The sequence below is a fragment of the Microtus pennsylvanicus genome, chromosome 16 (assembly GCF_037038515.1).
Source record: "Microtus pennsylvanicus isolate mMicPen1 chromosome 16, mMicPen1.hap1, whole genome shotgun sequence".
Taxonomy (NCBI): Eukaryota; Metazoa; Chordata; class Mammalia; order Rodentia; family Cricetidae; genus Microtus; species Microtus pennsylvanicus.
In genome coordinates this window covers 5,127,061-5,154,203 of record NC_134594.1, presented here as the reverse complement: position 1 = coordinate 5,154,203, position 27,143 = coordinate 5,127,061, and the positions used below count along the sequence as shown (strand labels likewise).

General features: G+C 44.5%; 1 protein-coding gene across 1 annotated transcript; it reads right to left on the bottom strand.

The window, feature by feature from the left end:
• Window positions 1-162: 162 nt before the first annotated feature.
• On the bottom strand, window positions 163-26,856 carry Tnfsf10 (TNF superfamily member 10). The gene is made up of 5 exons (XM_075950711.1): window positions 26,633-26,856; window positions 19,261-19,392; window positions 15,317-15,359; window positions 10,273-10,377; window positions 163-9,525 (listed from the first exon to the last, which is right to left on the bottom strand). The coding sequence occupies exons 1-5, from the start codon at window positions 26,774-26,776 to the stop codon at window positions 9,080-9,082; spliced, it is 870 nt and encodes a 289-aa protein (XP_075806826.1). The 5' UTR covers window positions 26,777-26,856; the 3' UTR covers window positions 163-9,079.
• Between the last annotated feature and the right edge of the window lie 287 nt (window positions 26,857-27,143).

Genomic DNA, 27,143 nt, shown 5'->3' with positions numbered 1-27,143 from the left:
TGCTGTCTTGCAGGAATAACTCAGGCTCTGAAGTCTAAGTAAGCAAAGCCCTCCTAGCAACAACAGCATCACTAAGACTGAAGGCTTCAATAGCAATATGGAGATGCCACAGTGAAAAACAAGAAACTTTTTAAGTTTCCCATTTGTTTGGGGTAGGTAGACAAGAGTCCAAGATTCAAAGATAAATAACATTTAAATTTAGATGGATAAATGAACATAACTATTGATCTTGTAAGAAAGAATTATCAGATATTAACAACAAACCTTAAAACTGTAAAGATACCTGTGAGAGCTTAATTGTCATCTTGAAATAATAACCAAACTTTCCTCCCTTAAATTGTGGTTGCCAGGGTATTTTATGACAGTACAGGAAGTTAAACTAAGATATTACCTTAAAATCTCTAAGATCCTATAGAGGATTGGAGAAGTAGGAAAAATACAAGCAAAACACATAAAGGCACATAAATGAGCTCCTATTTTACAGTTTGTACAATAAGTGAAAACGGGTTAGATTCACTGATCAAATACAGAGACAGTGTGTTTCAGCACTATATAATTCCATAGAATACATTGAGCTCAAAGGTATAAAGAACAACTGACAATAAAATAATTTTAAAAAGTATAAGAAAAAAATATAAACCGATAGAAATCAGAAGCATCAATCTTATCAGACAAAAAAAAATGTACCTTTCAGGGCAGTTCTATTTGGGCAGAAGGGAGAGAAGAAGAAGAAAGTGTAGTAGACACCTGAACTTCTGTTTTTACTAAGGTGAGATTCAAAGGAACACTGTGAGTGTGTGTTTCAGAATTTACAGAGGTTAACAATTGCCAGCCCATAAAAAGGCATCGACATGTTTGAAATAAACATCATAGTTAATATACTTTTTTTAAACATTATTGCTATCAGTTTGGAAGTTAAAAAAATGAAAGAGAAGAAAAATTTTTGAGATTTTCATGTCTCACAACTGAAAATATCTAAACATTTATTTTAAAAACAAATAATAAGGATGGTGATACAAAATTTCTGATATTAGTAGTTAAAGCGTTATATGCCAAAATGTAAAACATAGTAAACAGTTAAGATAATATTTGGGAGGAAACTACAGAACTGAATTGAATTGCCAAAAAGGAGCAGTGACTGGGCTGGGAGATGCCCAGTGGGTCGGAGCACGAGCAGCACAAGTCTGAGATCCTTGAGTTCAAGTCTCAGCACCCACAGGCCCAGCTGGCATTGCCACAGGTGCCTATCCTCCCAGGACGGCAGAAGTGATGCCAGGAGACTCTTAGCACTGCTGGCTGCCAGGAATGCAGCTCTGAGGAGAGACCCTGTCTCAAAGAAATAAAGCAAGCAATGACAGAGCAGTGAAGGAAGGAAGACTCCCCACAGTCTACAGCTAAGGGGAGCCAGCAACACCAAGCTGTCAGGACTCCTCACTTCACGAGGCCCCTGGGAGCAAAGGGGATTTAGAAAATACTCAAATTCCGTTTCACTTAAAGCAAAAACAAACAAACAAAAAACTCAAACAGGCACACAAATAAACACCTCAAATTCTTAATACAGAACCTAAACTTACTCTCGCAGGAAACCTGTGGTGAAACTTTCTTCGAAATATCATTTTGCAAAATCTAGAGGTTATATTTGGTGACCTCAGGTGTTTTATGCATTGGTTTTTCACAAAATAAGGAGAATCAGAACCCATTTCTGTCCCGTATCGGTTATAACTAGATCGTTTTCAGTGTCAACACCAGAATGACTTTCAAGATGAGAGACCAATGTGACCTACAACTTTACATAAAAGCAATCAGAACTAGGCATGGTGGCGCTCACCTTCAATCCCAGCACTAGGGAGTCAGAGGCAGATGGGTCTTAGCCTAGGAAGCCCTACCTTGTCTCTCACAGACACAGCCTCCGTGTGGAGTTCCATCAGGCAACGCAAGCTTTTTTCCTGTCTTTGCTTATGGTCCGAAGGTAAGCCACCTAAACCAGAGAACTTGAAGATGTTTATACTCACATCCTCAAAGGGATAAATACCTTGAGGAAATTAAGGGAACCTCGCCACCTGGTGGCACTCATGGCTTGCGACAATAAGGTGACCCCTTCGGCCTGAAGAGTGGAGGAAAAGCTCTGCAGAGCTGACCTCCCTCTGGGGTCATCACCGCTGAAAATGTTGTGCTTTGGCCAGGTCCCCCAGTCTGATTAATCGGAGTGGCCGTTTCCGGGGTTTGCTGGGCTGGAACTCAGCAAGGAACAGACAATCCCTGCCCCCTCCCCCTGAATTTATTTCCTTTTCAAACAGATATGTATTCGTGACTTTTTTAAAAAAGGACTCATGATTGTCCAGGAAGTCATCATTCTGGAATATTCTCCCCACTGTTGCTTCCTGCGTCATAGGCTTTAGAGTTTAGCCATGGAAAGAATATGTAGGTATGCTTCTTTAAACAATTCATGGAGTTTAATATCGTGCATGAATTAGATCTCTGAACATCTAATCATGAGTGTCTGGGTATGTTGCATTTTCAAATATTTAATTTCTAAATCACAGCACTTGACATTTTGGTAAATATGTGTCCTGCAGGCTGTCTGCTAATTACTTGAGAAAATTAAAATGCACATGCAAAAAAAAATCCATGGGCACCACTCCAAGAGTCTGGTCTTATTGGCTTGTGGTTGAATTCAGGCACGAGCCTTATAAAACGCTCCCCATGAGACGATGCTGCAGAGTGACCCTGGAGGCCAGAGCTTGCGAACCATGTGGAAATAGCAGGGTGTCTGTGTTGAACACGATCATCAGAACTCGCCAGCCCGGCGAACAAGAGAAAATGCTGGAAATGCTCCCCTTGGTGGAGACTTGGGGAGCAGGATTAAAGCAGCGCTCAGCTGTTTCTGCCACCTAGGCATCAAGGCTGGGGTGTTGCTCAGTGTTAGGGCACATGCCTACCGGGAGCAAGACCTTGGGTTTAGTTCTCAGTTCTGCTTCCTCCCAAAGTTAAATCAGCTCAGTGAATCCAACTTAGGACTCAAAACATCAGGACCAGTGACAGAGAAGTTCATTGTCATTTGCAGTGACAAATGACAGGACGCAGTCTGGGGGTGAGATGCAGTTGCTGGATACACACTGCCATGTTTTCATTATTTTAAACGATTTTTGTACATCCTGCGTATTTTATTGTTAATTGATGTTTTAACTTAGTGTGTGAAGTAAGGGATTTCTTATGACACCTTCTTACACATCATTTTAGTGCCCTCCACTTTCCTGTCTTTGCCCCTCGTCTCACTGGTCCCCTTTCTCCCTACAATAGTCCTTTCTCTGCTTTCATACATATGCTAAGGCATTTGGGAAAAAGGGTGTTTTATCACTTCCTCCTTTCTTGTTCTTCTTTCCCCCATCTTTCCTCTCTCTCCATTCTCTTTCTTCTATCTTCATATATGGAGTGTGTGTGTGTGTGTGTGTGTGTGTGTGTGTGTGTGTGTGTGTGTGTGTGTGTGTATGTGTGTGTGTGTGTGGTGTAAAATGGTAGATATGACATCCATTTGCTAGTTTGTAAGGGCTTGATTGGAGTCATGAAAAAAAGCTGTCAGAAGTGACAACTGTCCGTAACCTTAAATTCAAATACTTTTTTTTTTCAAGGCATACTTATGTGTATGGGTTTTTCTTTTAGATCATCTGTCTGTGAACACATGCATGCATTGCCTGCAGAGGCCAGAAGAGGGTGTCAGGTCCCCTGGAACGGTAATTACGGTTGCTAGCTATCATGTGAGGGCTAAGAATTGAACCTGGGTTCCCTGGAAGAGCAATCAGCACTTTTTACATATTGATCATCTCTCCAGCACCCACATAGGCCTAAAAGCAAGCAAGCAAACAAACAAACAAAAACCTGCTTTATGAAAAACACATCATGTGGGGGGTTAGTTGGGGTCAGTTTGGGGTTAGTTGGGGTTAGTTTGGGGGTTAGTTGTGGGCTAGTCGGGGGTTACTTTGGTGTTAGTTGGGATCAGTTTGGGGTTAGTTGGGGTTAGTTTGGGGGTTAGTTGTGGGCTAGTCGGGGGTTACTTTGGTGTTAGTTGGGGTTAGTTTGGGGGTTAGTTGGGGTTAGTTGGGGGTTAGTTGGGGTTAGTTGGGAGTTAGTTGGGGTTAGTTTGGGGTTAGTTGGGGTTAGTTTGGGGTTAGTTGGGGTCAGTTTGGGGTTAGTTGGGGTTAGTTTGGGGGTTAGTTGTGGGCTAGTCGGGGGTTATTTTGGTGTTAGTTGGGATCAGTTTGGGGTTAGTTGGGGTTAGTTTGGGGGTTAGTTGTGTGCTAGTCGGGGGTTACTTTGGTGTTAGTTGGGGTTAGTTTGGGGTTAGTTGGGGAATAGTTGGGGGTTACTTTGGGGTTAGTTGGGGGTTCGTTGGGGTTAGTTTGGGGGTGCTGTTATTTGGTTTTTAGTCAGTTTTGTGTCACTGTCCTGAAACCCCAGGCACAGACATCTTGAAAGGCCATCTGTAACAGGTCCCTACACCTAAGGTTCAAGAAACATGTTGGAAGAAGAGGTGGAAGATGTAAGAGCCAGAGGACCGGGGACAGTTGTCTTCTGGAAAATACAAGCATATTGAGACTGGCTCAAACAGTCTCCTGAGACTCAAGGCAAATTCTATTTTATTTATTGATTTATTTAAATTGTTTTTACTGAGCTATATATTTTTCTCCTCTCACCCACTTTCTTCTTCGCTCCCCTCCTACCCTCTCCCATGGTCCCATGCTCCCAATTTACTCAGGGGATCTTGTCTTTTTCTACTTCCCATGTAGATTAGATCCGTGTCTCTTTTAGGATCCTCTTTGTTGTCTAGGTTCTCTGGGATTGTGAATTATATCTGGGATTGTGACTTATAGGTTGGTTTTTTTCTTTCTTTTTTCTTTTTCTTTTTTTTTTTTTTGCTTTATGTCTAAAAACCACTTATGAGTGAGTATATATGATAATTGTCTTTCTCTGTTTGGGTTACCTCACTCAATATGATGTTTTCTAGATCCATCTGTATCCATTTTTCGGTTGAGGGGTATTTAGGTTGTTTCCAGGTCCTGGCTATGACAAACAATGTTGTTATGAACATAGTTGAGCACATGTCCTTGCGGTACGGTTGAGCATCCTTTGGGTATATACCCAAAAGTAGTATTGCTGAGTCTTGAGGAAGGTTGTTTTCTCATTTTCTGAGAAATCACCATACTGAAATCCAAAAAGGCTGTGCCAGCTTGCACTCCCATCAGCAATGCAAAAGTGTTCCCTTTTTCCCACAACCTCTCCAGCATAAGTTGTCATCAGTGTTTTTGATCTTGGCCATTCTTAAGATGGCATCTCAGAGTTGTTTTGATTTGCATTTCTCTGATGACTAAGGATGTTGAACATTTCTTTAAAACTGTCTCTCAGCCATTTTAGATTCCTCTGTTGACAGTTCTGTTTAGGTCTATACCCCACTTTTTTTTATTGGATTATTTGTTCTTTTGATGACCAATTTCTTGAGTTCTTTGTATATTTTGAAGATCAAACCCCTATCTGATGTGGGATTGGTGAAGATTTTTTTCCCATTCTGTAGGCTGTCAAGGAAAATTTTTATCTGAATGTTTTCTGTTTGTTTGTTTGCTTTACTCTTTGGGGTCTCAACAACCAGCTCCCAAATAAATGCAGAGAGATTTATTCTTACTTATACATGCCTGGCCTAAGCTTGTTGGATTGTTTCTTGCCAGCTTTTCTAACTTAAATTATCCTGTTTAACTACATTTTGCTTCTAGGTTTTTTACCTTTCTTTATTCTGTCTTTCTTCCCTTCTTCCTTGGTGGCTGGCTTAGTGGCTGGGTGGCTGGTCCCCGATGTCCTCCTCTCTTCCTTTTCTAGCTGCTTACTCTTCTTCTCCTATTTATTGTCTCTGCCTGCCAAGCCCACCCATCCCTTTCCTGCCTAGTTATTGGCCGTTCTGCTCTTAATTATATCAATTAGGTGTTTTAGGCAGACATAGTAACACAGCTTTACAGACTTAAACAAATGCAGCTTAAAAGAATGCAACACATCTCTGGATCATTAAGCAAATATTCCACAGCATAAATGAATGTAACATATCTTAAATTACTGTTATACAATATCAGAATGTCTGAATGTTACATACTTCCAAATTATAGGGGCACAAAGTAAGCATTTTCATTCAGAAAAGGAAAGAATGGGGACTTGGCCATAGCTCAGTGGTAGAGTGGTTTCTGTTACACCTAGCCATAACACACCATGAAGAAGGAGAGAGACAACACTTATGGAACCAAAGATTTCAATAATTCACCACATTAGGGGTCACTGATCGATCAGGGCTGCAGGACAAGGGCTCGGGAGCCTTGTTTCTCCTGACAGCCCCAAGCAGGGCCAGAAGCAAGGGTTTATAAGTATAAAATTCTCAAACATTTGTTGCCAAGTTACAGTTACAATTTTCACCTATCAGAATTTAGAAATTAGGGACTTCCTTGAATGTTGCCATCACTGTCAACTGGTATACAACGCAGGTCTTTCAGACCAAGAAATCTGATCCATTTGTTCCTTCCGTTGTCATAATGTTTCTAAAGAACTAAAGAGGCAGAAAAACTTTATCTATGGTTTAGAAAGGAGGTTGGGCCAGGCAGTAGTGGCACAAACCTTTAATCCCAGCACTCAGGAGGCAGAGGCAGGCAGATCTCTGTGAGTTGCAGGCCAGCCTAGTCTACAAGAGCTAGTTCCATGACAGGCTCTAAAAGTACAGCAAAAAGAGAAAGAAAGAAAGAAAGAAAGAAAGAAAGAAAGAAAGAAAGAAAGGGAAAAGAAAGGAAAGAAAGAAAGAAAGAAAGAAAGAAAGAAAGAAAGAAAGAAAAGCGGTTGGCTAGCCATTGGAAAAGTCCCATTTTCCCTAAGGCTTGGGAACCTGAACTTTATTTCACCCTACAGGTAATGAAGTTTGAAGTTAAGACAGGCCAAGGTGCTTTTGCCTGTTCCCTTCAGTTACCCAGTATATGAGATCAGCTCTACATAAACCAGGCAGGGTGGTGTGTGCCTATAATCTCAGCATATCCTAGAAGCAGGAGATTGCACAATTAAAGATCACCCTTGTCTACATATTATCTTGAGGCCAGCCTGGGATACACGATACCTTATCTCATGAAAAATGAGCAAGCAAAGGAGGACTGAGAGCCTATCAGAAAGGAAGGCACCCAAATAAGAAAGAGACCAACAGGGCAACCCTCCTCCAGCTCTACATCTGGAACCAGGTCTGAGCAAGCAACCTCCATAGAAACAGGCCCAAGCAAGTGACCTCTGTGGGAGCAGGCCCAAACAACCTTTGGAATTGCAGAGCAACCTCTCGGAGTGCTGAGTGACATCAGGAATGCCAAATAACCTCCAGGGTGACTGGAACTGTGGCCCTGACTCCACCACCAGGACAACCATCTGAGCCTTGCATCCACTGGCACCTGGAAGATTGATCACTGGAGACATGGCCCCAACTACACTAATCAGAGGAAAAGATGGGTAGATAAGATAAGAACACACTCAATACCACAAAGAGCAACATGGCACCAACAAAAACTAGTGGCTCTAAAACACCAAGACTTGAACACCCCCAATACGGATGAAAATGACCTAAATATAACTTTAGGAGAAAGTTTTTTTAATTTTTAAAATTTATTTATTTATTAAAATTTTCCACCTTTTCCCCTCCTCCTATTTCCCTTTCACCCTCTCCCCTCCCCCTCCCTCTCCAGTCCTAAGAGAAGTCAGGGTGCCCTGCCCTGTGTGTGGGAAGTTTAAGGCCCTCCCAACTTCCTCCAGGTCTAGGAAGGTGTGATCCAAACAGACTTGGCTCCCAAAAAGCCAGTACATGCCGTAGAATCAAAACCCAGTGCCATTATCATTGGCTTCTCAGTCAGCCCTCATTGTCAGCCACATTCAGAGAGTCCAGTCTGATCACATGCTGGTTCAGACCCAGTCCAGCTGGCCTTGGTGAGTTCCCATTAGATCAGTCCCACCGTCTCCATGGGTGAGCACACCCCTCGCAGTTCTGATTTCCTTGCTCATGTTCTCCCTCCTGCTTTTTATCTGAACCTTGGGAGCTCAGTCCAGTGCTCCAGTGTGGTTCTCTGTCTCTATCTCCATCCATCGCCGGATGAAGGTTCTATGGTGATATGCAAGATATTCATCAGTGTGGCTATGGGATAAGGCCAGTTCAAGCACCCTCTCCTCTATGTTCATAACAGCACTATTTGTAACAGCCAGAACCTGGAAACAACCTAGGTGCCCCTCAATAGAAGAATGGATAAAGAAGGTGTGGCACATATACACATTAGAGTTCTACTTAGCGGTAAAAAACAATGACATCTTGAATTTTGCATGCAAATGGATGGAAATAGAAAACACTTTACTGAGTGAGATAACCCAGACTCAAGCCGACAGATAACATCAAATTAAATGGAGAGAAACTCAAAGCAATTCCACTAAAATCAGGACCAAGACAAGACTGTCCACTCTCTGCATACCTCTTCAATATAGTGCTTAAAGTTCTAGCAATAGCAATAAGACAACATAAGGCGATCAAGGGGATTTGAATCGGAAAGGAAGAAGTCAAACTTTTGTTATTTGCAGATGATATGATAGTGTATATAAGTGACCCCAAAAACTCTCCCAGAGAACTGCTACAGCTGATAAACACCTTCACTGAAGTGGCAGGATACAAGATCAACTCAAAAAATTAGTAGTCCTCCTATACACAAAGGATAAAGAAGCTGAGAAGAAAATCAGAGAAACATCACCTTTCACAATAGCCACAAATACCTTACCACAATTTTTAAGAGAACTTCAGTGCCTTCCTGTCTAGGCTGTTAGTAGTTTTTAAGGGTTGTCAGAGAAGCCCTCTGTGACTCTCAGCTGTGTGTCTGCAGTCATTAATACCACTGTAAAAGTAGTTTCCTTGCCCCTTACAGTCAGCAGAAACATGGAGCATTGACTTCCACATGAAACATGAGGTTGTTCTCAGGACAACCTGAGTCCTGGACATCACCCTAGGTGACTGGGCATAAAATTCTGTCTGATCTTCGCAGATCATTTAGTTAATTAAAAAGACTCCAAAGAAACTGGCTTCTTGGTCCAGGTCCATCAAATGCTCATTTGTCACGGAGACAAAAATCCTGTCATTTTCTTTAAGCTCAAACAGCCCCCCTTGATAAATGGAGTACAGCCCATACTCTGCATCCCTGGACCAGCAGCTGTTTCTGGCACTCTTCATCAGCAGAATGGGGTCTGGGTAGCTGGTGTATTTGTAGATGTACTGTACCATTTGTTTGCTTTTCCTTGTCTGCCTTGAGACCGTCTTGGAGTCAACTTCATTCTCTTGGAACCGGAAGTACGTCTGGGAATAGACGAAATAAAGGCCCTGTTTCTGGATGACCAGCTCTCCTTTTCTCAGGTGCACATAGTTGAGGAACGAATGCCCTTTCCTCGATGACTCCCAGGATTCTATCTTCTGACCCAAGGTCTTTCCATCCTTGGACACTACGTGAAAACGAGAGAAACAGTTAGCAGCAGGGAGCTTGCGTCAAAGCAAGGTTGCCAGCTGCTCAGCGCAGTCAGTATGTTCACTGAGCTTGCACACAACGTCGATCAAAACCAACGTCTTACCCTTCCAGTCTGACATGGATTACAAAGACTTTTGTAATCACATTGACACTGGGACACTCCTGCATCATTTTGATCTGCCGTCACCTTTCCGTATCTCATTTGCCAGCTACGTCACACCCCACACGCCAAAGGTTGGCACTTCCCTGTGGTTCTAAAGTGTCCCTGTGGCAGGAGATCCCAGTGCCTTGAGGAGAAAAGAAGTGCTGTACATTTGAACTTTTGAGGAGAAGGAAGAGATTTGAAAGGGAGAGAGAGAGAGAGAGAGAGAGAGAGAGACTTTAAAGATGAAAAAAAAACCTGGGTGTGGTGGTATGTTCTATACCAGTCCTTGGGGGCCTAAGACAAAAAGATCTGGAGTTCAAAGCCATTCTAGGCTCCATAAACCACTGTTTCGGTGAAAGAAGAGAAAAAAAAAAGCAGTGGGGAAAATAGGAGGGGGAGGGAGAGACACAAGAAGATGTAAGGGCAGCAGGGAAGGTGGCCCAATGGGAGTTCTCTCACACATACTTGTCCTAAGGCCAGCTAGAGATACCTAAGTTTCCTAAGGCAGGAGAGTTATCAAACTCCTTGTACGACAGCCCCAGCCCCACCGCCTGCCAGCTCCAACCCTTATGATCTTACTTGGCATTAAGGCTGAGTAGCTTCTCCGACTGATCCCAGTAATGTGAGCTGCCACTCTCTGAGGTTTTCCACTTCCGGATGGATGGTTAATACTTAGCTGCTTTTCTGAAAGACACAAGACAGAGAAACATCAGCACTTGTCAAAAGAGTTTTAAATACGCTGCTCTGCTCACACGGCTGTGTCTGATCAGGTGACCTGAACACAGTATCTCCCAAACTGATCCTATCGTTTCAAAAGACAGTCCATTTAGTGGGGCTGGAGAGGTGGCTCGGAATGAAGAACACTGGCCTGGGTTTGAACCCACGCCCACATGGCAGCTCACAATTGTCTATAACTCCGTTTTAGAACAAACAGGAGGATTTGAGTTTGGGTTCTCAGCCCTCACCTGAAGGCCCAGGTACCACCACACACCTGTATCCCCAGGTGTGAGTGCAGTGGGGAGGAGTGAATGGGGACAAAGGTCACTGAGGTCGCCTGGCTGTCAGCCAGCCTAGGGTCATTCTGCGGGAGACATATCTAAAGGGAATAGACAGAGACTGCTAGAGAAGAACACGTGGCAGCCTCTCCTGGCCTCCCAAGGCAGGCACACACATAATACAAATCCTATATGATCACGTCTTTTAAAAATTAGCTTCAAAACCCCATTTCTGCTTACATTTGGTTAAGACAAATTATATTCTAGCAACAAATAAATATTGGCAAGGATCAAAAATTATACCACACTATATAGAGCTACATAGATTAACCATTGATTCCGCTAAGTCCTTGAGGAACTTATTATTTTATGAGAGATCCCTTGAGGAACTTGATATATTTTGAGAGATACCAATCATAAAATAAGATAATTATCTATGAGAAGTAGGGATGGAGGTAACATGTAAGAGGAGGAGGGAGGTAACATGTAAGAGGAGGAGGGAGGGACAGAGTCTTATTCGTTGGAGATTATCAGGGATGGTTTGCTGAGGATTTGATGTAAAGACCTTTGCAGTCAGCTATCCCTGTAAGCCTAGATGCTCACCACATCTATCCCAGGCATCCTTTTAGGGACAAGGAGGAAGGACACAAATAATCAGGAAACAGAGGCACACAGAAGGTAGGGAGGGAACAGAGCTATATCCAGAGAGCTAAAGCTGAAACCCAGGGCAGAAGACAGGCCAGTGGGATACTCAGGTCTGATATGAAGGAAACAGAACGCAAGATGTGATATTCATCTGCCTTCAAAGAGAGAGCACTGTACAGTGCAAAGAGATGTGCGTGCTTCGTGCCAGCTTATGTCAAGGTCTGGTTTGATGGGCAGAGGAAGTGGAGCTGGAGGCTGCTGGGCAGCTTACAAGGTTGAAAGCACTGGTGCAGCTCCCAGGTCACAAGCCCGGGAGCAAAACCAGGCAATACAAGCAAGGTGGAGAGATGCAGATGCGTGGCGCGTGGGTGGGAGGATGGCCGGTGGCCGGGAGAGAGTCATTGCGGAGCAGATCTCCTGGGGAGTAGAGAACAGGATGGATGCTCTCTGCCTCTGCTGCTCTGATCACCCCGATCCCAGAGGCCTAGAACCTGGGCAGACTTCTTCCTTTTCTTCCACTGTATGAGCATCTACACAAAGTCATGTGTTTCGGTGTAACATTTTGTCTTTTTTTCTTCTCATTTTAATTCTTTGGATAGGAATGTTATACGCCCCCCCCCCCACATGTTGTCTTCTGGCCATGATCTCTCCCTTCACCTACTGCTCCCCCTCCTTCCCCTGCTGACCCTCCCCCTCTTTGCCAATAGCCCCCTACTTCATGTATTTTGATTGGCTTAGATTAATTGTATAAAGTCATGAGTTCCATTATGACACTTATTTTCAGTGATGTAACTTAATGTTTATTAGAGAAAATTAGTAAGCATCACAAGTTGGGTCTCGTGGTCTGATAAACTCAGTGCTACCCCCGTCCTGTGTTCTACTATACACGCTTCAATCACACTCTCCACAAAAACACACCCAGGCAAAGGCAACAGTACCCTAAAGACAACAGTTTACCAAATCTTATGACCTGAATGCCCCCTGACTCTTTAGGGTTCTCATATCCTGAGTAGCACTAAAGCCACAGGAACCAATTTCCAACCACCAAAGCGTTAGGACCCAAAGGAACAGCTTCCAATGTGCTGGAGTAGAATGCTCGACGGTCAACGCTGAGGTACCATTCACCACTCGCTTCAGCTGTTACGTAATGTATGATTACCAGCACCTACCCCTCGGAACTTGACTTTTCAATATTCAATAGTCAAGTCCAGTTTGCATCTGAGAACATTTCAAGACTATAGAGATTTGGGAGCAAAATTTTTAACCTTTAATTTTCTTATTTTATATATTCGTTTTTCATGGTGCATGGCTTTGTGTTCAATAAGAACATTTTCATACAGATAAATACTATACACTGAACAGATCCCTCTTCTTCTTCCTGCTTTTTGCTAATGCCTTTGTTCCATAGAGCCTGGTGTCATATACGCATACATAATTTTGTTTACTTATATAAAATATAGGATCTACACATAACAGAAAGCATGTAGCAATTGTCTTTGGGGGTGGGCTTAATTCACTTTATATCTCTACTTGCATCCATTTTCCCTCAAATGATGTAACTTCATTCTTCATAGTTGGAAACATTGCCTGACAGTTTGCCCTCCATTCCTCTGTCATAGGACACCCAGATTAGTGCCACATTTACCTGTTTTAATTAGAGCTACACAGGCAAGTGTTTCTGTGGTGTCATGATTTTGTGTCCTTTATACAAACACTGGCTGGTGTAGAGGATTAGTTTTCAGTGCTTTGAGGACGCCCGTGCTTCTTTCTGTATTGGCTGGACTATTCTCCATTTCCACCAGCAGAGGATAAGGTACCCTTTCGTCTACATCTCTAGCAGTGCTTTACTTCTTTTCTTAACGCCAGCTGCCATTTTGACTGCGGTGAGATGGGATGGCGGTGTTTTCATTTACGTGTCTCTGAAGGCTAGTGAGGTTGGACATTTATTTCCTGTGTAATTGGAAGTTGTGGTCCATCATTTGAGAACTGTCTATTCATTTATTGATCAGGTTATATGGGCTCTTGTTCTGTGCTCTGTGTGAGGTTGTGTGTGTGTGTGTGTGTGTGTGTGTGTGTGTGTGTACAGTCTAGATACTAACCATCTGTCATATGTGTGACTAGCATTCTGTAGGCTGTCCATTCCTTCGGTAAACTATATCCTTTGCTGTACAGAAGAGCTTTAATTTCCAGAAGGCCCTGTTGTCAGTAGTGGCATCTTCATGACTGGAGTTCTTTCTAGAAAAGTCCATACCCGTGTCTGTACCTTCTTTTCTCTGAGAGTTTCAAGTTTCACATCAAGGCCTTCAATCCATTCTGAGCTGTTTGTCGATTTCCATTTTTCTGTATGTGGATATGTGCATCATTTGGTGAATCCAAAGTGCATTTTTGACATCTTTGTCAAAAATCAAGTATCTGTAGCGCTGTGGGTTGTGACAGCTTCCTTTGTTCCAGCTCACTGAGCTCCACGTCTGTGTTTGCATCAGCGCCAGTCTGGTTTACTCTTATGGTTCTGTAGTAGAACCAGAGGCAGCAACACTCTTCTCGCTCAGGATTGCTTTGGCTATCCGGGGTCTTACATGCTTCAATAGGAAATTTAAGATCGTCGTTTCTCTGATGTGAAGAATGCCGTTAAGATTTGGCAAATATTTTCTTTACAGTTATTTCAATGTGGTAAAAGAGAAGACAGTACATGGATAAAATTATATATAAAAATGCAATGAGACGATCAAGGGAAGTGTGATGGGAATAATAAGATGCAGGGGAATTGACTTAGAAATGGTCCAAGAAGGGAAATCTGTGAACAAAAGAGCCATGAAGTAGTGAGAGGAGCCCTGGCCAGGAGAGGGGGGTGCAAATGAAAGGTAAGAGAAGCCAGCCTGGGAGGGCGTAGCCTGGATTACTACACCCACATTCCCAAAAAATGGACTATGGATATTTTCCTTTGTTTATTTTTTTTTAAAGAGGGGGAAGTAGTGCAGGAGAATTGTCTATATTCTATCGATCATGTTTTAAACAAATGCTGATTGGCCAGGCAGGAAATACAGGTGGGAAAACCAGACAGGAAGTAGAAATGATGTAATCAGAACAAGAGAATTCTGGGAAGGAGGAAGCTGATTCCTTCCACTCCTGCCCAGATCACCGAAGCATCAGGATGTGATCTGACTGCTGAAAAAAGGTACTGAGCCACATGGCTAACATAGATCAGAAAAACGGGTTAATCAAGATGTGAGAGTTAGCTAGTGAGAGGCTAGAGCTAATGGGCCAATCAGCTTATAATTTATGGAGACCTATGTGTGATTTTCTTTGGGGCTAAACAGTTGTGGGTATCGGGAGGGACAGAAACCCAAACAACAAGCAGGCCCCTCCATGTTACAGAATGGCGCCCAACAGTGCCTGACCAGGAGAAGGGGCAGATGGAAGGTTAGAGGAAGCCAGCCTGCGGGGGATGCAACAAGAACTGGTGTGGAGTCTGCTGGTCATTGGCAGGATGGTGAGCTTGTGGTCTCCAGCAGAAACCACAACGGAGATCACAGGTAGGGAGAGTTTGCTGGGGGAAGGAGTGAGGCAGTGAGGGGCTTTAGAGTGAAGAAAGGCATTGTGGTCAGAGGCAGAAAATATGAGTAATCTTTGGGGGATTTTGTCTTTTTTACTTCCTGCCAAGTTCTAGATGATACTAAACCTGGTTTGTTTATAGCATAATAGAAAGCTAAATAATTAAATAAGTGAAGAAATTGAAGTAAAATGACACTTCCTATGAAAAAAATAAGATGAATAATAAAGTTCTGACTGTAAGTAGGTCACGAAGTTAATCCCAAGCTTTCCAGTCCTTGGTATAAGAGAGAGAGAGAACCAATAAACAGAAGAAGACAGTGGGCAGAGAGGCCCTAATTGGTTTGTATGGATGGGAGCAAGGAAGAACTGGAGAGCTATTTAGCTTGTGAAGGAGACATTATCAAATAAAAGGAACAACAAAATTTTACTACCTTGAGTTGTTGAAACAGTTTCCTCAAAGGTTCTCAAAGACACCTGCAAACAGCAGTGAATACAGCTTGTTAAGACCCCGACAAGTTGAACAGAATACACACGCTTCTAGATTCTCTTTCCGACATGGGACAGGATAGTTATACAATCATATCCATACAGAACTTCTTTTACCCAAGCATAGGTATCTTTGGGGGATCTGGGGTGGATCATGACCAAAGGACAGTCTGAAAGTTCTGATTGACACTTGGAGCAGTTGAGAAGGAAGGGCACAGCTCCTGCTTAGGTCAGTTATAGCTCCAGGCCTCCAGGAAGCTGACGATAACCCTGTCCCTTCACGCTGTGTGGAGCGTGTGTGCATGGATGTGTGCCTGTAAGGGGGCACGGAGGAGACAGAGACAGAGTCCAGCAGCTGAAAACAATCAGATATGTCTGAACCACAGGGTGTAAGCAAGGCATAAGGCACAGATGCCCACAGACATGCTTGCTCTATGGATGTCTGATTGGCACCACCCTGCTGTTCTCTGCTATTGATAATGTTAAGTTCATGCTCCAAGAAATGATATTGAAGTCCCATACCTTGCTGGAGATCTCATGACACCCCTTTCCTTTGTGGCAACTAGTGGAGAGAGCCAGTATAAAAGGGAACTCTGCCTCGTTCTGTTTGGGGAGCAGAGCCTGTTTTGAGTCATTACGACATCGGAACCCTCATTTATCCTTTGTCATTCTTGATGTCTATGCTGTTCCTGCCTCATCACTGTGAATGTCAGACACACCAGTCGTGTGCATGTGCCAGAAAGTAGAGGCTCTCTGTCTCTCCCTCTCCTTAGAGCTAGCTGTGAGCCTTTATTGGCATTGGTCCCAAGGGCTCTGGAGAAGGGACAAAGAGAAAAAGTGGATTTGAAAGCTCACCCTCTCTTTCCTATTTCTCTTCCTTTCTCTTATTTTAGGAAGCAAGGAAGGAGGAGGGAGAAAGGAAAAGGAGCAAGAGAGACAGCAGAGGAAAGGAAAGGGAGGTGGGGATAGAGAGAAGACAGCAAGTAAGGGAGAAAGGGTCATTCTACAAGAATGACTGCAGGCAGGTCAGGTGACCATGAGTCAAGCCCGCTCTGCAGCTCATTAAGAAGGCTTAACAAGCTTAACTGATCTGACCTGAGATGGCTCTATCTGTTTGAAAATGTGTTTAAAAGCGTAACAATTATTCCTTCCTTGAGGCTGCTCCCAGAATTCAATGGAATGCTGTTCGAAATGGGAAATAGAAGGAAATAGAAGACTCATCATGCCTAAGTGGAACAGGGAATCCTCTTCTCACTTACAGACTCACATCCACCTGCTCCATCCTCTCCCTCCCAGTTTCTCTCTACTCTGCTCCGTAAGGATGAGTCTGGGAGGATGAGAGGTAATTAGTGGAGAGTGACATGGACAATCCATCATCACTGTCCCCTTATCACCTCTCCATGGTTGGCCCTTGTGCCTGTTAGCACCCCAGCTTCCAGGCCTTGCACGCTCTAGCACCCCAGCCTCTAGACATTACACCCTCCAGAACCCCAGCCTCCAGACATTGCACCCTCTAGCACCCCAGCCTTCAGACATTGCACCCTCTATCACCCCAGATTCCAGACATTGCACCCTCCAGCACCCCAGATTTCAGACTTTGCACCCTCTATCACCCCAGCCTCCAGACATTGTACCCTCTAGCACCCCAGATTTCAGACTTTGCACCCTCTATCACCCCAGCCTCCAGACATTGTACCCTCCAGCACCCCAGATTCCAGACTTTGCACCCTCTATCACCCCAGCCTCCAGACATTGTACCCTCTAGCACCCCAGATTTCAGACTTTGCACCCTCTATCACCCCAGCCTCCAGACCTTGCACCCTCCAGCACCCTGGCCTCCAGATTAGTTCAAGTCTCTCTTCTTCATTTATTTATTTATTCATTTATTTATTTATTTATTATTAAAGATTTCTGCCTCCTCCCCGCCACCGCCTCCCATTTCCCTCCCCTCCCCCAGTCAAGTCCCCCTCCCTCATCAGCCCAAAGAGCAATCAGGGTTCCCTGCCCTGTGGGAAGTCCAAGGCCCACCCACCTCCATCCAGGTCTAGTAAAGTGAGCATCCAAACTGCCTAGGCTCTCACAAAGCCAGTATGTGCAGTAGGATCAAAAACCCATTGCCATTGTTCTTGAGTTCTCAGTAGTCCTCATTGTTCGCTATGTTCAGCAAGTCCGGTTTTGACCCAGCTATACCACTCTTGGGAATATACCCAAGAGATGCCCTATCATACAACAAAAGTATTTGCTCAACTATGTTCATAGCAGCATTGTTTGTAATAGCCAGAACCTGGAAACAACCTAGATGCCCTTCAATGGAAGAATGGATGAAGAAAGTATGGATATATACATATTAGAGTACTACTCAGCAGTAAAAAACAATGACTTCTTGAATTTTGCATACAAATGGATGGAAATAGAAAACACTATCCTGAGTGAGGTAAGCCAGACCCAAAAAGAGGAACATGGGATGTTCTCACTCATATTTGGTTTCTAGCCATAAATAAAGGACATTGAGCCTACAGTTCGTGATCCCAGAGAAGCTAAATAAGAAGGTGAACCCAAAGAAAAACATATAGGCATCCTCCTGAATATTAACCTTCATCAGGCGATGAAAAAAGACAGCGACCGAGACCCACATTGGAGCACCGGACTGAAATCTCAAGGTCCAAATCAGGAGCAGAAGGAGAGAGAGCACGAGCAAGGAACTCAGGACCAGGAGGGGTGCACCCACACACTGAGACAATGGGGATGTTCTAACGGGAACTCACCAAGGCCAGCTGGCCCGGGTCTGAAAAAGCATGGGATAAAACAAGTCTCTCTTCTTGATGACCCACTGAACACCTAAGGTCAAGGGCTTTTGAAGTCCCATGTCTGAGGCTCCTCCAGAGCTGTCCAAAGCTTGGGCTTTTGCTAGACCTCCTGTGTAGTCACCTTCATTGCTGTTCCTGCACGTTTGTTGACAATGGCACCCAGCCTGGAAGTGCTCACAGAAAACCCAGGTGGAAGCCCAGTTCATTTGGCTTAGAAGCCATATTCCAGGTGATGGCTGGACTCTGCATCTCTACTGTGATATCACTCAAGTCACACACTGGAGCCCTGACCACCCCGACAGCACTGTGTCCATGAAACAAGCAACAGACTCCCAAGGTTGTCTGGCATACAGCCTCCTCCCACGCTGGGAAGTCACCATAACCTTAGACGGTGATGTCTCGTATGGGTCTCTTAGTTTGCAGAATATTTTTAATATTGGTGCCTCCATCTGACCTTCTCAGAAAGGCAGAAGGCAAATATTTGTAAATGCTAGCTTCCTAAGAAGGAAGCAGGCAGTGAAGAAATTGACTGACTTAATCTAAAAGTAAAATCAGTTAACCACATTCTGCAAAATGAACTGTTAGTCAACCCGAGCTTTCTGCCAGAGATGCCCAGTGAAGCGGCCTTGTGCCAACAGATGCATCTTCAAACTTGTCATTTGTTGACAATGAATTGAGATAACCTCACCTCCACCTTCTCAAAGTATTCTATTTTATGTGCACACACACGCCAAAGAAGAAGAAGTTTTTTTTTTTAATTCTAGAAATCACCCATGTGGGATGAATAGAAAACACCATCAGTTGGCCTTGTTTGTCTTCTAAATAAAAACAAAGAAACACTGGGCAACCGTGAGCACATACTATCTGTGTGTGTGCTCCCAGAATAAGATGCAAAACTCCAGGAGGCAGCTGGCTAACATCAGCCGGGGCTTTCCCTGTCGTCCGGTACCAGTCAGGTGTTGCGCCATGTTGGGGGAAATCATTCAAACCCTCTGGGACTCCGTTTCTTCATTTGCAAAATACAGATTTCCAGATTTGAAAAGTTTGTGTCATCTGACTTGGTGTTCCTGCTGAGTACTTACCTCTTCAATGATCTGGTACAGTTGCCTCTTAGCCTGCGAGCAGTGCCTGGTCTCTTCATCAGTGGAGTCCCAATGATCCACGCCGTCCCTTAACATGCAGGACAGTCCACTCCTGGAGCACTTGGCCTGCAGCTGGGTGGAGATAGGATACAACTGTGTGATGAACACATCCTGTTTCTTTTTACCCATTCGGAAGCTAAAAGAACAAAGAGTGATGGAAATTAACGGGAGTTTGGAAGCCATGAGTAATTTGTGGTTTAAACAAAAGCAGGCATGCCGCGCATTGTCCACTGATACCGACTAAGCCGTCTGAGGTGGTAGCAGGGATAGGAACAGCGCCGCACACTGGCTCACGGTGCCCTTCGCTGACCCATCCCCGGCAGCCCTGTGTCATTCTTTCTTTCCCTCACTTGGATTTGCTTCTCATTAGACGTTTGTGGTAGTGACTAAGGCTCCTTCCAGCTCTGAACTAATGTGGCTCTCCCTCCAAAGCTGGAACTGCCTATGTTCAAAGTTGGGAGAGGAATCCACTTAAATGCCCACATCCTTAACAAAAGCAACCAATCATTTGCTTTCTGCCCCTTCACCACAGGCCCACAGCTGGGCGAGTAAATTGTAATTATTGCATGGTTCCTACTCTGGATGTACCCTTGATACCCCTAGGAATCTGTACCCTGCCTCATTGATTGTTCTCAAAGCCTAGGGACTGATCTAAGGAGACTGTGCACTATTGAAGGTGTTTACCAGGACTGGAGTCAGTGTTTATAACAGCCTCACAATTGCCAACAAAGTCCTTACCCTTATCATTGACCACCGCCTACTGTTACACCCCATGCCCACCACATAGCTCCCATGAACCATCCAGAGAGTATTCATACCTCAGGCTGCTGCCAAATCAGGAGACAGGGAGGGGGAGGAAGGAAGAGGAGGAAAGAAAGGATCCAAAGGAGGTGGAGGAAGAAGTCCTCCCCTTTGGTTTTGTTTTCCTAACAACTTGGATTTGCAACATGTTATTTCTCAATGCCTGTTGACACAGGCCTGTAAACTCAGCTTACTGGGAGGCTGAAGCAGGAAGATTACTGGTGTGGGAGGTCCTTCTGTATATGTGTTGCTCTTATTGGTTAACGAATAAAGAAAGTGCCTTGGCCTGTGATAGAGCAAAAGAGTAGAACTAGGCATGGAAAACTAAACTGAATGCTGGGAGAAAGAAGGCGGAGTCAGGAGGCGCCATGTAGCCACGAACAGGGACAGATGCACTGGAAACTTGCCAGTAAACCATGAACCTTATGGTAAAATATAAAATAATAGAAATGGGTTAAATTAAGATGTAAGTGCTAGCCAATAAGAAGCTAGAGCTAATATGCCAAGCAGTGATTTAATTAATACAGTTTTATGTGATTATTTCAAGTCTGGGCAGCAGGGAACAAACAAGGGGCCTCCTTACAACAGATTACAAGTTTAAGGTTTGCCTAAGCTACAGAGCACATTCAAGGCCATTCTGCACAAATCAGACATAACAGCAAAAAGCAAAAATAGAGAGTCAGGTATAGCTTACTGGTAGAGTGCTTGTCTAGCATTCGTGACTCTGGGTTCTAACCCTGTCCGGCTGCAAAGAAAAACAACATGCTTCTTAACTTAAAACATCTGTCAATTTGACTTTAGAAAATAATCTTTTTGTTGTTTTTTGAGACATGGTCTCACTATGCAGCCTTGGCTGACCTGAAACTCACTATAAAGAGCAAGCTGAGCTCCAACCCAGAGATCCACCTGCCTCTGTCTTCTGAGTACGCGGATTAATTTTTATCTATTATTTAAACTTGGTGTAGCTGCAAAGTTAGAAGTGGTTGTAAATTTAACAACTCACACTTCCTATAGAAAAACAATCTGCTGACTGAGTGACTGATTGACTGAGACAAGTTCATACAGTCCAGACGAGCCTCACACTCTCTCCTTCTGGTCCTCCCCTCAGTAGCTCCCAAGCTCTGCGATTACCTGTGTTCAATAATTCTCCTCATTTTATAAGGTGCTGTGGACTGAACCAGAGCTTCGTACTTGCTAGGCAAGGACTCTACCATCGGAGCTACACTCCTAGCCCAAGTCATCTCATTAAAAAAAATCTATTATTTGACTGGGTGGTGGTGGCACATGCCTTTAATCCCAGCACTTGGGAGGCAGAGGTAGACAAGTCTTGTCTACAGAGTGAGTTCCAGGAGAGGTTTCAAAGCTACAGAGAAACCCTGTCTTGTAAAACCAAAAAAAAAAAAAAAAAAAGAAAAAAAGAATTCTATTATCTATTATTTATAAGAGGTCCTGCCCAGAATCACGTAGATACTCAGCAACAAACCCGAGTTAATGGATTACTTCTACATGTCTTCAAATAGACTGTTCGTTAACAGTTTAAACCAGACTACCAGCCCCAGAGACCTCCATGGCCTGTCGGAACACCACTGTCCTCAGAGACTTTGTCGCCTTCTTTCCTAGCAATGGGTTATCTCAACAGCAAAAGGTTAAGAGCCTGGAAGACTAGAGCCCAGGGCAGGAAGGAGCTGCTGTGGCTCTCTTTGCTCAGACAAGATGGTGGTGTTTAAGTGTCCTATATAAAGTGAAGTGGAGGGTGAGAAGGACAAAGGACCTAGGAAGATAAGTCAGCCCAGCCTATAGCAAGCAGTTGGCTGTTGCCCAGAACACCTTCTGGGACTTTCCAGAAACCTTTCCAGGATGTGGGAGGGGAAATCTTGATTGAGTGAGGTTCTGAGTGAAGCTACACAAGTTAATGAGATTAAATTTTAACACAGATAGCCATGGAGCTGGGGGTGTGACTCAATGGTAGCAATAAAAATAAAACAAAATAACTTAGGGAAACCTAGATTCATTCAGAAGACACGGGAAAGTAAGGGACATTTTCATAAAGGTAAATACAAATTCTCTCCCCAACTAATCGCACTCTTGAAACAAACCGAAATCCACGCTGAAAACAACAGCCCCACATCCACTTGACCTCTGTATTGAGACAAGATTTGGCATGACACTATGTGTATTTTCTCTTAAGATTATTTAGGAGTGGCACATCCTTGAATTCAAAAGTCACAGACTGAACGACACCTGCAGATGCTGACCCAGTCACAGAGCACTGAAGGACGCCTGCGCTGACCCAGTGCAGGTCACAGAGCACTGAGGGACGCCTGCGCTGACCCAGTGCAAGTCACAGAACCAATGACTAATGATGAGCCCTTTACCGTCTTTCTCCGTCCACATAACTTAGCCACAATCTCTCTCCTCCCACAGCCTCACTCCGCCACATCCTTTCTTCCTCAGGAAGCATGCCTAAAACAAAGAGACTCTAAGCTATATTTGAAATTGCTGCAACTTGGGGGGGGGGGGGCAGAGTTTTGAAAATCATACAATCAGATAAATACATGGGCCAACAAAGGATCGGGTCAGTCTTAAAATAAGGCCCTGCTTGTAACGTGTGCCAATTGATTGAGACACATGTGCACAGAGACACGGTCTTGCTCTGTTTATATTGTAAAGTTAACAAACCTTAGGGTGTGCTGCCACAAAACAGTAAACACAGCTACGCTCCAATCTCTTACACAAACTTAGAACTAAAACATGATTATAGGTATACCTTCCTTCTTCTCAGAAAGACACAACCTTGAGACCAGCAAGATGACTCAAAAGACCAAAGTTTCTGTCACTAAGCCTGATTGGTATAGATGGTCCTTCTGCATTTGTGTTGATTTCATTGGTTATTGGTTGAATAAAGAAGCTGCCTTGGCCTTTTGATAGGGCAGCCCTTAGGTGGGTGGAGTAGACAGAACAGAATTCTGGGAGGAAGAAGGCAGGCAGAGAGCCGCCTGCCAGGAAGCTGCCAGGTCAGACATGCTGAATCTTTCCCAGGTAGGCCATGGCCTCGTAGTGACATACAGATTACTAGAAATGGGTTGAATCAAGATGTGAGAGTTAGCCAATAAGAGGCTAGAGCTAATGGGCCAAGCAGTGGTTTAATTAATACAATTTTCATGTGGTTATTTCAGGGGTTAAGCTAGCCGGGTGGCGGGACGCAGCCCGCCGCTCCTCTTACTACAGCTGATGACCTGGCTTCTATCCCCAGGACTTACAACGTAGAAGGAGAAAACTAATTCTTCCAGGTTGTCCCCTGGTACTCCCACACGACACAATGTGTGCCCCCCACCCCACAACACATGGAAGTAAAAATAAAAATAAATGTAATTTCAAAAAAGTTTTCAAAGAAAGAAGCATGCAAACTTAGGATAGGGAAATGGCTTGGTCAGCACAGGGCTTGTCAGGCAAGCATGAGAGCTTGGGTCCAATATCCGGGACCTATATAAAGAAAGTCAGGCCTGGAGACCCAGGTCTGGAGGGGGGAGAGAGCTGGAGTCCTGGGCGGCTGCTTTCAGACTACTGGGTGAGGTCGAGGTTGTAGTGAATCCAAAGACACAAAAGGAGGAAGGAAAAGGAGGAGGAAAAGGTGGATGGCACCCAAAAATTGACAACTGGGGTCATCCTCTGGCTTGCAGTCAAATACGTAAGCACAGGCATATTTACCGACACCACACACACACACACACACACACACACACACTCTTATGAGCATGTCCTGTAATAAAAATATCAATATAAGCCATAATTTTGAAAATTATTTTCAAATAAAAGGAGAGTCTGCCTTATTCCCTTTGAAAATTTTCCAGCTGACTGAGATGATCAAATTCATATTCCCTAGGGTACACAAACCGCGTCTCCCTGACAGACCACTCACTGCTACTCTATGAATTTTGCATAATTCATTTTCCCTGAGTCTCTTTCTTGGCCTCACACTTTCAAACAAGACACCAAGTTGGATAGAGCAGGGCATCCTGGGATTGACAACACACAGATGTTCACACTCCATGCCTGCCATGGTGGGGAGAAAGAGCTGTCCTGGCACCCACAGCCCTGGGCACTAGCCCTACCCTGGCTCCATAGCCCTGTCTAAGCTCAGGTTCTAGACGGGGGAGTGGGGTGCTCACAGCCTTCCAGTTCCCAGTTCTCTAGAACATATGCTTGCTCCAGTGGGCATAGGAAACCTAAAGCCGAGTTGTTATTCCCATCAGTGTTGTATGCCTAGTCTGGGGGGCTTTCCATGACTGGGAAATGCACAGGCTAAGAGGGCACCAACTCATGCTCTGTACTCATCTGTCTGTCTGGGTTCTACTTGGCATAAAGTCCAACTGCTTCCTCATGAATAGTTCAGTCCAGGTAAGTCCCTTATTATAGACTCTTAGTCACGACACACCTACATCCAAGGGAAAGAAAGACTGAAATCAGACCACTGTGTTCTCATCAATACAGGGATTCCACAGGTCTAAAACCAAAACAATTTTCTTTTAAAAAATGAAATAGTGTGTGTGTTTGTGTGGTGTGTGTGTGTGTGTGTGTGTGTGTGTGTGTGTGTGTGTGTGAGTGTCTCCAAGAGTCACTTCCAGTACTGTCTCTCAAGAGCTACACACTTCTTTTTTTTTTTTTAATGAAGGGTCTTTCACTGGGACCAGGAGGATTCCCCAAGTCATCAAGCCCCAGGGATTCTCCTGCGTCATGTGTGCCCCATCACCAGCAGCACTGGGATTACAGGTGCATGCTGGGTAATTAGGATCAAACTCAGTTCTCACACTTACACAGTCAACACTCACTGAACCAGCCCCCCCCCCAAACATATTTCAAATATCTGGTTAAACATCCACCCCATTTTAGCCTTGTTAGACTGAGAAATGTGATATTTAATACCTCTGTTCTGATTTTACTTCTGATACATACTGTTCTACTTGCCAGCTTTTCAAAGTCTGACTTGTTGTGAGAACTTTTCACTTACTGAATTAAAACATGCGAAAGAAAGGTGTGGGAGCAGAGGCCTCCCCCAAACAGTAGACGGCATTGTCATTGTTCTCTGTTGCCCAGCAACACTTGGTACTAAGGCCGATACAGGTGGGCACAGGACGTGAAGAAATCAAGCAGGTAGTGAACAGATGCGCCATGCCTGAGTGTTAAGGGGAAACCAACGTCTTCCTTATTAGAGGCAAGTCCCACTTCGCAAGTGGAAACCTGTCTGATACTCTAAATCTAGCAAAGAATCCATGGCCAGGGAGCTCATAGGACCTGGGGGAACACCTACTACTATTTTGCTAAATAAACATTGCATCAAACTGTCATCTAAATACCTATTTCTGTATCAATAGGTTATTATAGCTCTCATCCATTCCTCATCAGATATATGTTCTCAGCAGTTATTGCAAGGACTCACACTGGCCAAAACAGTGGAGCACTCGGACATACATGGGCGATCCACATCGCTCCCTCACCTCAAGGGTCAGACAGCTCTAGAGCAGGGGGCTAGGGGATACCTCAGTCAGTCTCCAGAACCCCAGGACTGCAGCATCAGAGACAGAAAGACCCCCGGGGCTTGCTGGCAGGCCAGTCTAGTCAAGTCCCGGAGTTCAAAGCTCAGTGAGAGACCCTGCCTCAGGAAAGACAGACGGAGAGTAGCTGAGCAAGGCACTTGACACCAACCTCTGACCTCCACATCACACACTTTCTCTCTCTTTTCTCTTTTCTCTCTTCTCTTTCCCTCTCTCCCTCCCTCTCTCTCTTTTCTCTCTTCTCCCTCCCTCTCTCTCTGGCTCCTTTTTTTTTTAAGATTTATTTATTTATTTTGTATGCAGTTATTCTGCCTGCAGGCCAGAAGAGGGCCCCAGATCTTATCATAGAAGGTTGTGAGCCACCATGTAGTTGCTGGAAATTGAACTCAGGACCTCTGGAAGAACAGCCAGTGCTCTTAACCACTGAGCCATCTCTCCAGCCCCCATCTCTCCCTCCCTCCCTTCCTCCCTCTCTTTCCATCTCTTCCTCTCTTCCTCCCTCTCTCTCTCCCTCCCTCCCTCCCTCTCTGTCTCTTCCTCTCTCTTTTTTTCCCTCCCTCTGTCTCTGTCTCTCTGTCTCTGTCTCTCTCTGTCTCTCTGTCTCTCTGTCTCTCTCTGTCTCTCTCTCTCACACACACACACACACACACACACACACAAGAAACTCCAGAGTATTTCTCAGAAAGCATTTGTGCAGGTGACAGAGCTAACATCGTGAAGTAGAGACACTTTTGAAAGTTCAAGCTTCCTCAGGAGTGCTGTTCCACCCGCATTTGGAGCCTGTTCTGTAACTCTACCTATTTGGATGTCTTTCAAGCAGGCACCTTTCTACAGCCCTCTCAGCATGAGTAGTTGGAGCCTGTAACTGGATAGGACACATTTTAATCCTCAGCTAAGTTTCAAAGAGGAGCAAGTTGAGAGGCAAAGCAGAGTGTGGCTGAGAGCACCTGGCTACTAACCTGCTTCATCTCATTGGTGAAGTACATGTAAGTCACGGCCACAGTCAGGGCTTGCAGGAGCATCTGCAAGAGCACCGTGCAGATCAGCATCGTCCTGAAGTGCTGACCAATGCTGGGGTCCTTCAGGGTCCTCGTGGAGGCCATGGTCCTGTCTGGGTCTGTTCCCCTGAGCGGCTGTGCAACCCAGCAGCAGGCAACTGCAAAACCAACTACCTGCAGTTTCTTTTCTTTGTGGCATGCAAAACTGAAAGTGAGTTTGCTGCACGCAGAGCAAGTCGGGACAGATTGTATCTGTTAGGAAGTAGCACATTCACAAATCCCCCAGCTCCCGCCCCAACATCTGTGACCCTGAGTCTGGCACAGGCACAGTTTCTGGCAACAGAATCAATTCCTATGCAACATCTTTCGGGCGGATATCCCATTGTGGGGAGCAAAAGAGGGTCCACTTGTGACGTGATTCAAATTCTCTCTGTTCTGAAGATGCTGGCTGCCTGTCTCACAGAATTGTTTC

Excerpts from the sequence above, each read along its gene's own strand:
- Tnfsf10 (XM_075950711.1), bottom strand. The coding sequence starts at position 26,776 with ATGGCCTCCACGAGGACCCTGAAGGACCCCAGCATTGGTCAGCACTTC. Across the intron at positions 15,360-19,260 it reads TGTACCAGATCATTGAAGAG|GTGTCTTTGAGAACCTTTGA; the intron begins GTAAGTACTCAG and ends TGCTGTTTGCAG. Across the intron at positions 9,526-10,272 it reads CTACTCAGCCTTAATGCCAA|TGTCCAAGGATGGAAAGACC; the intron begins GTAAGATCATAA and ends GTTTTCACGTAG.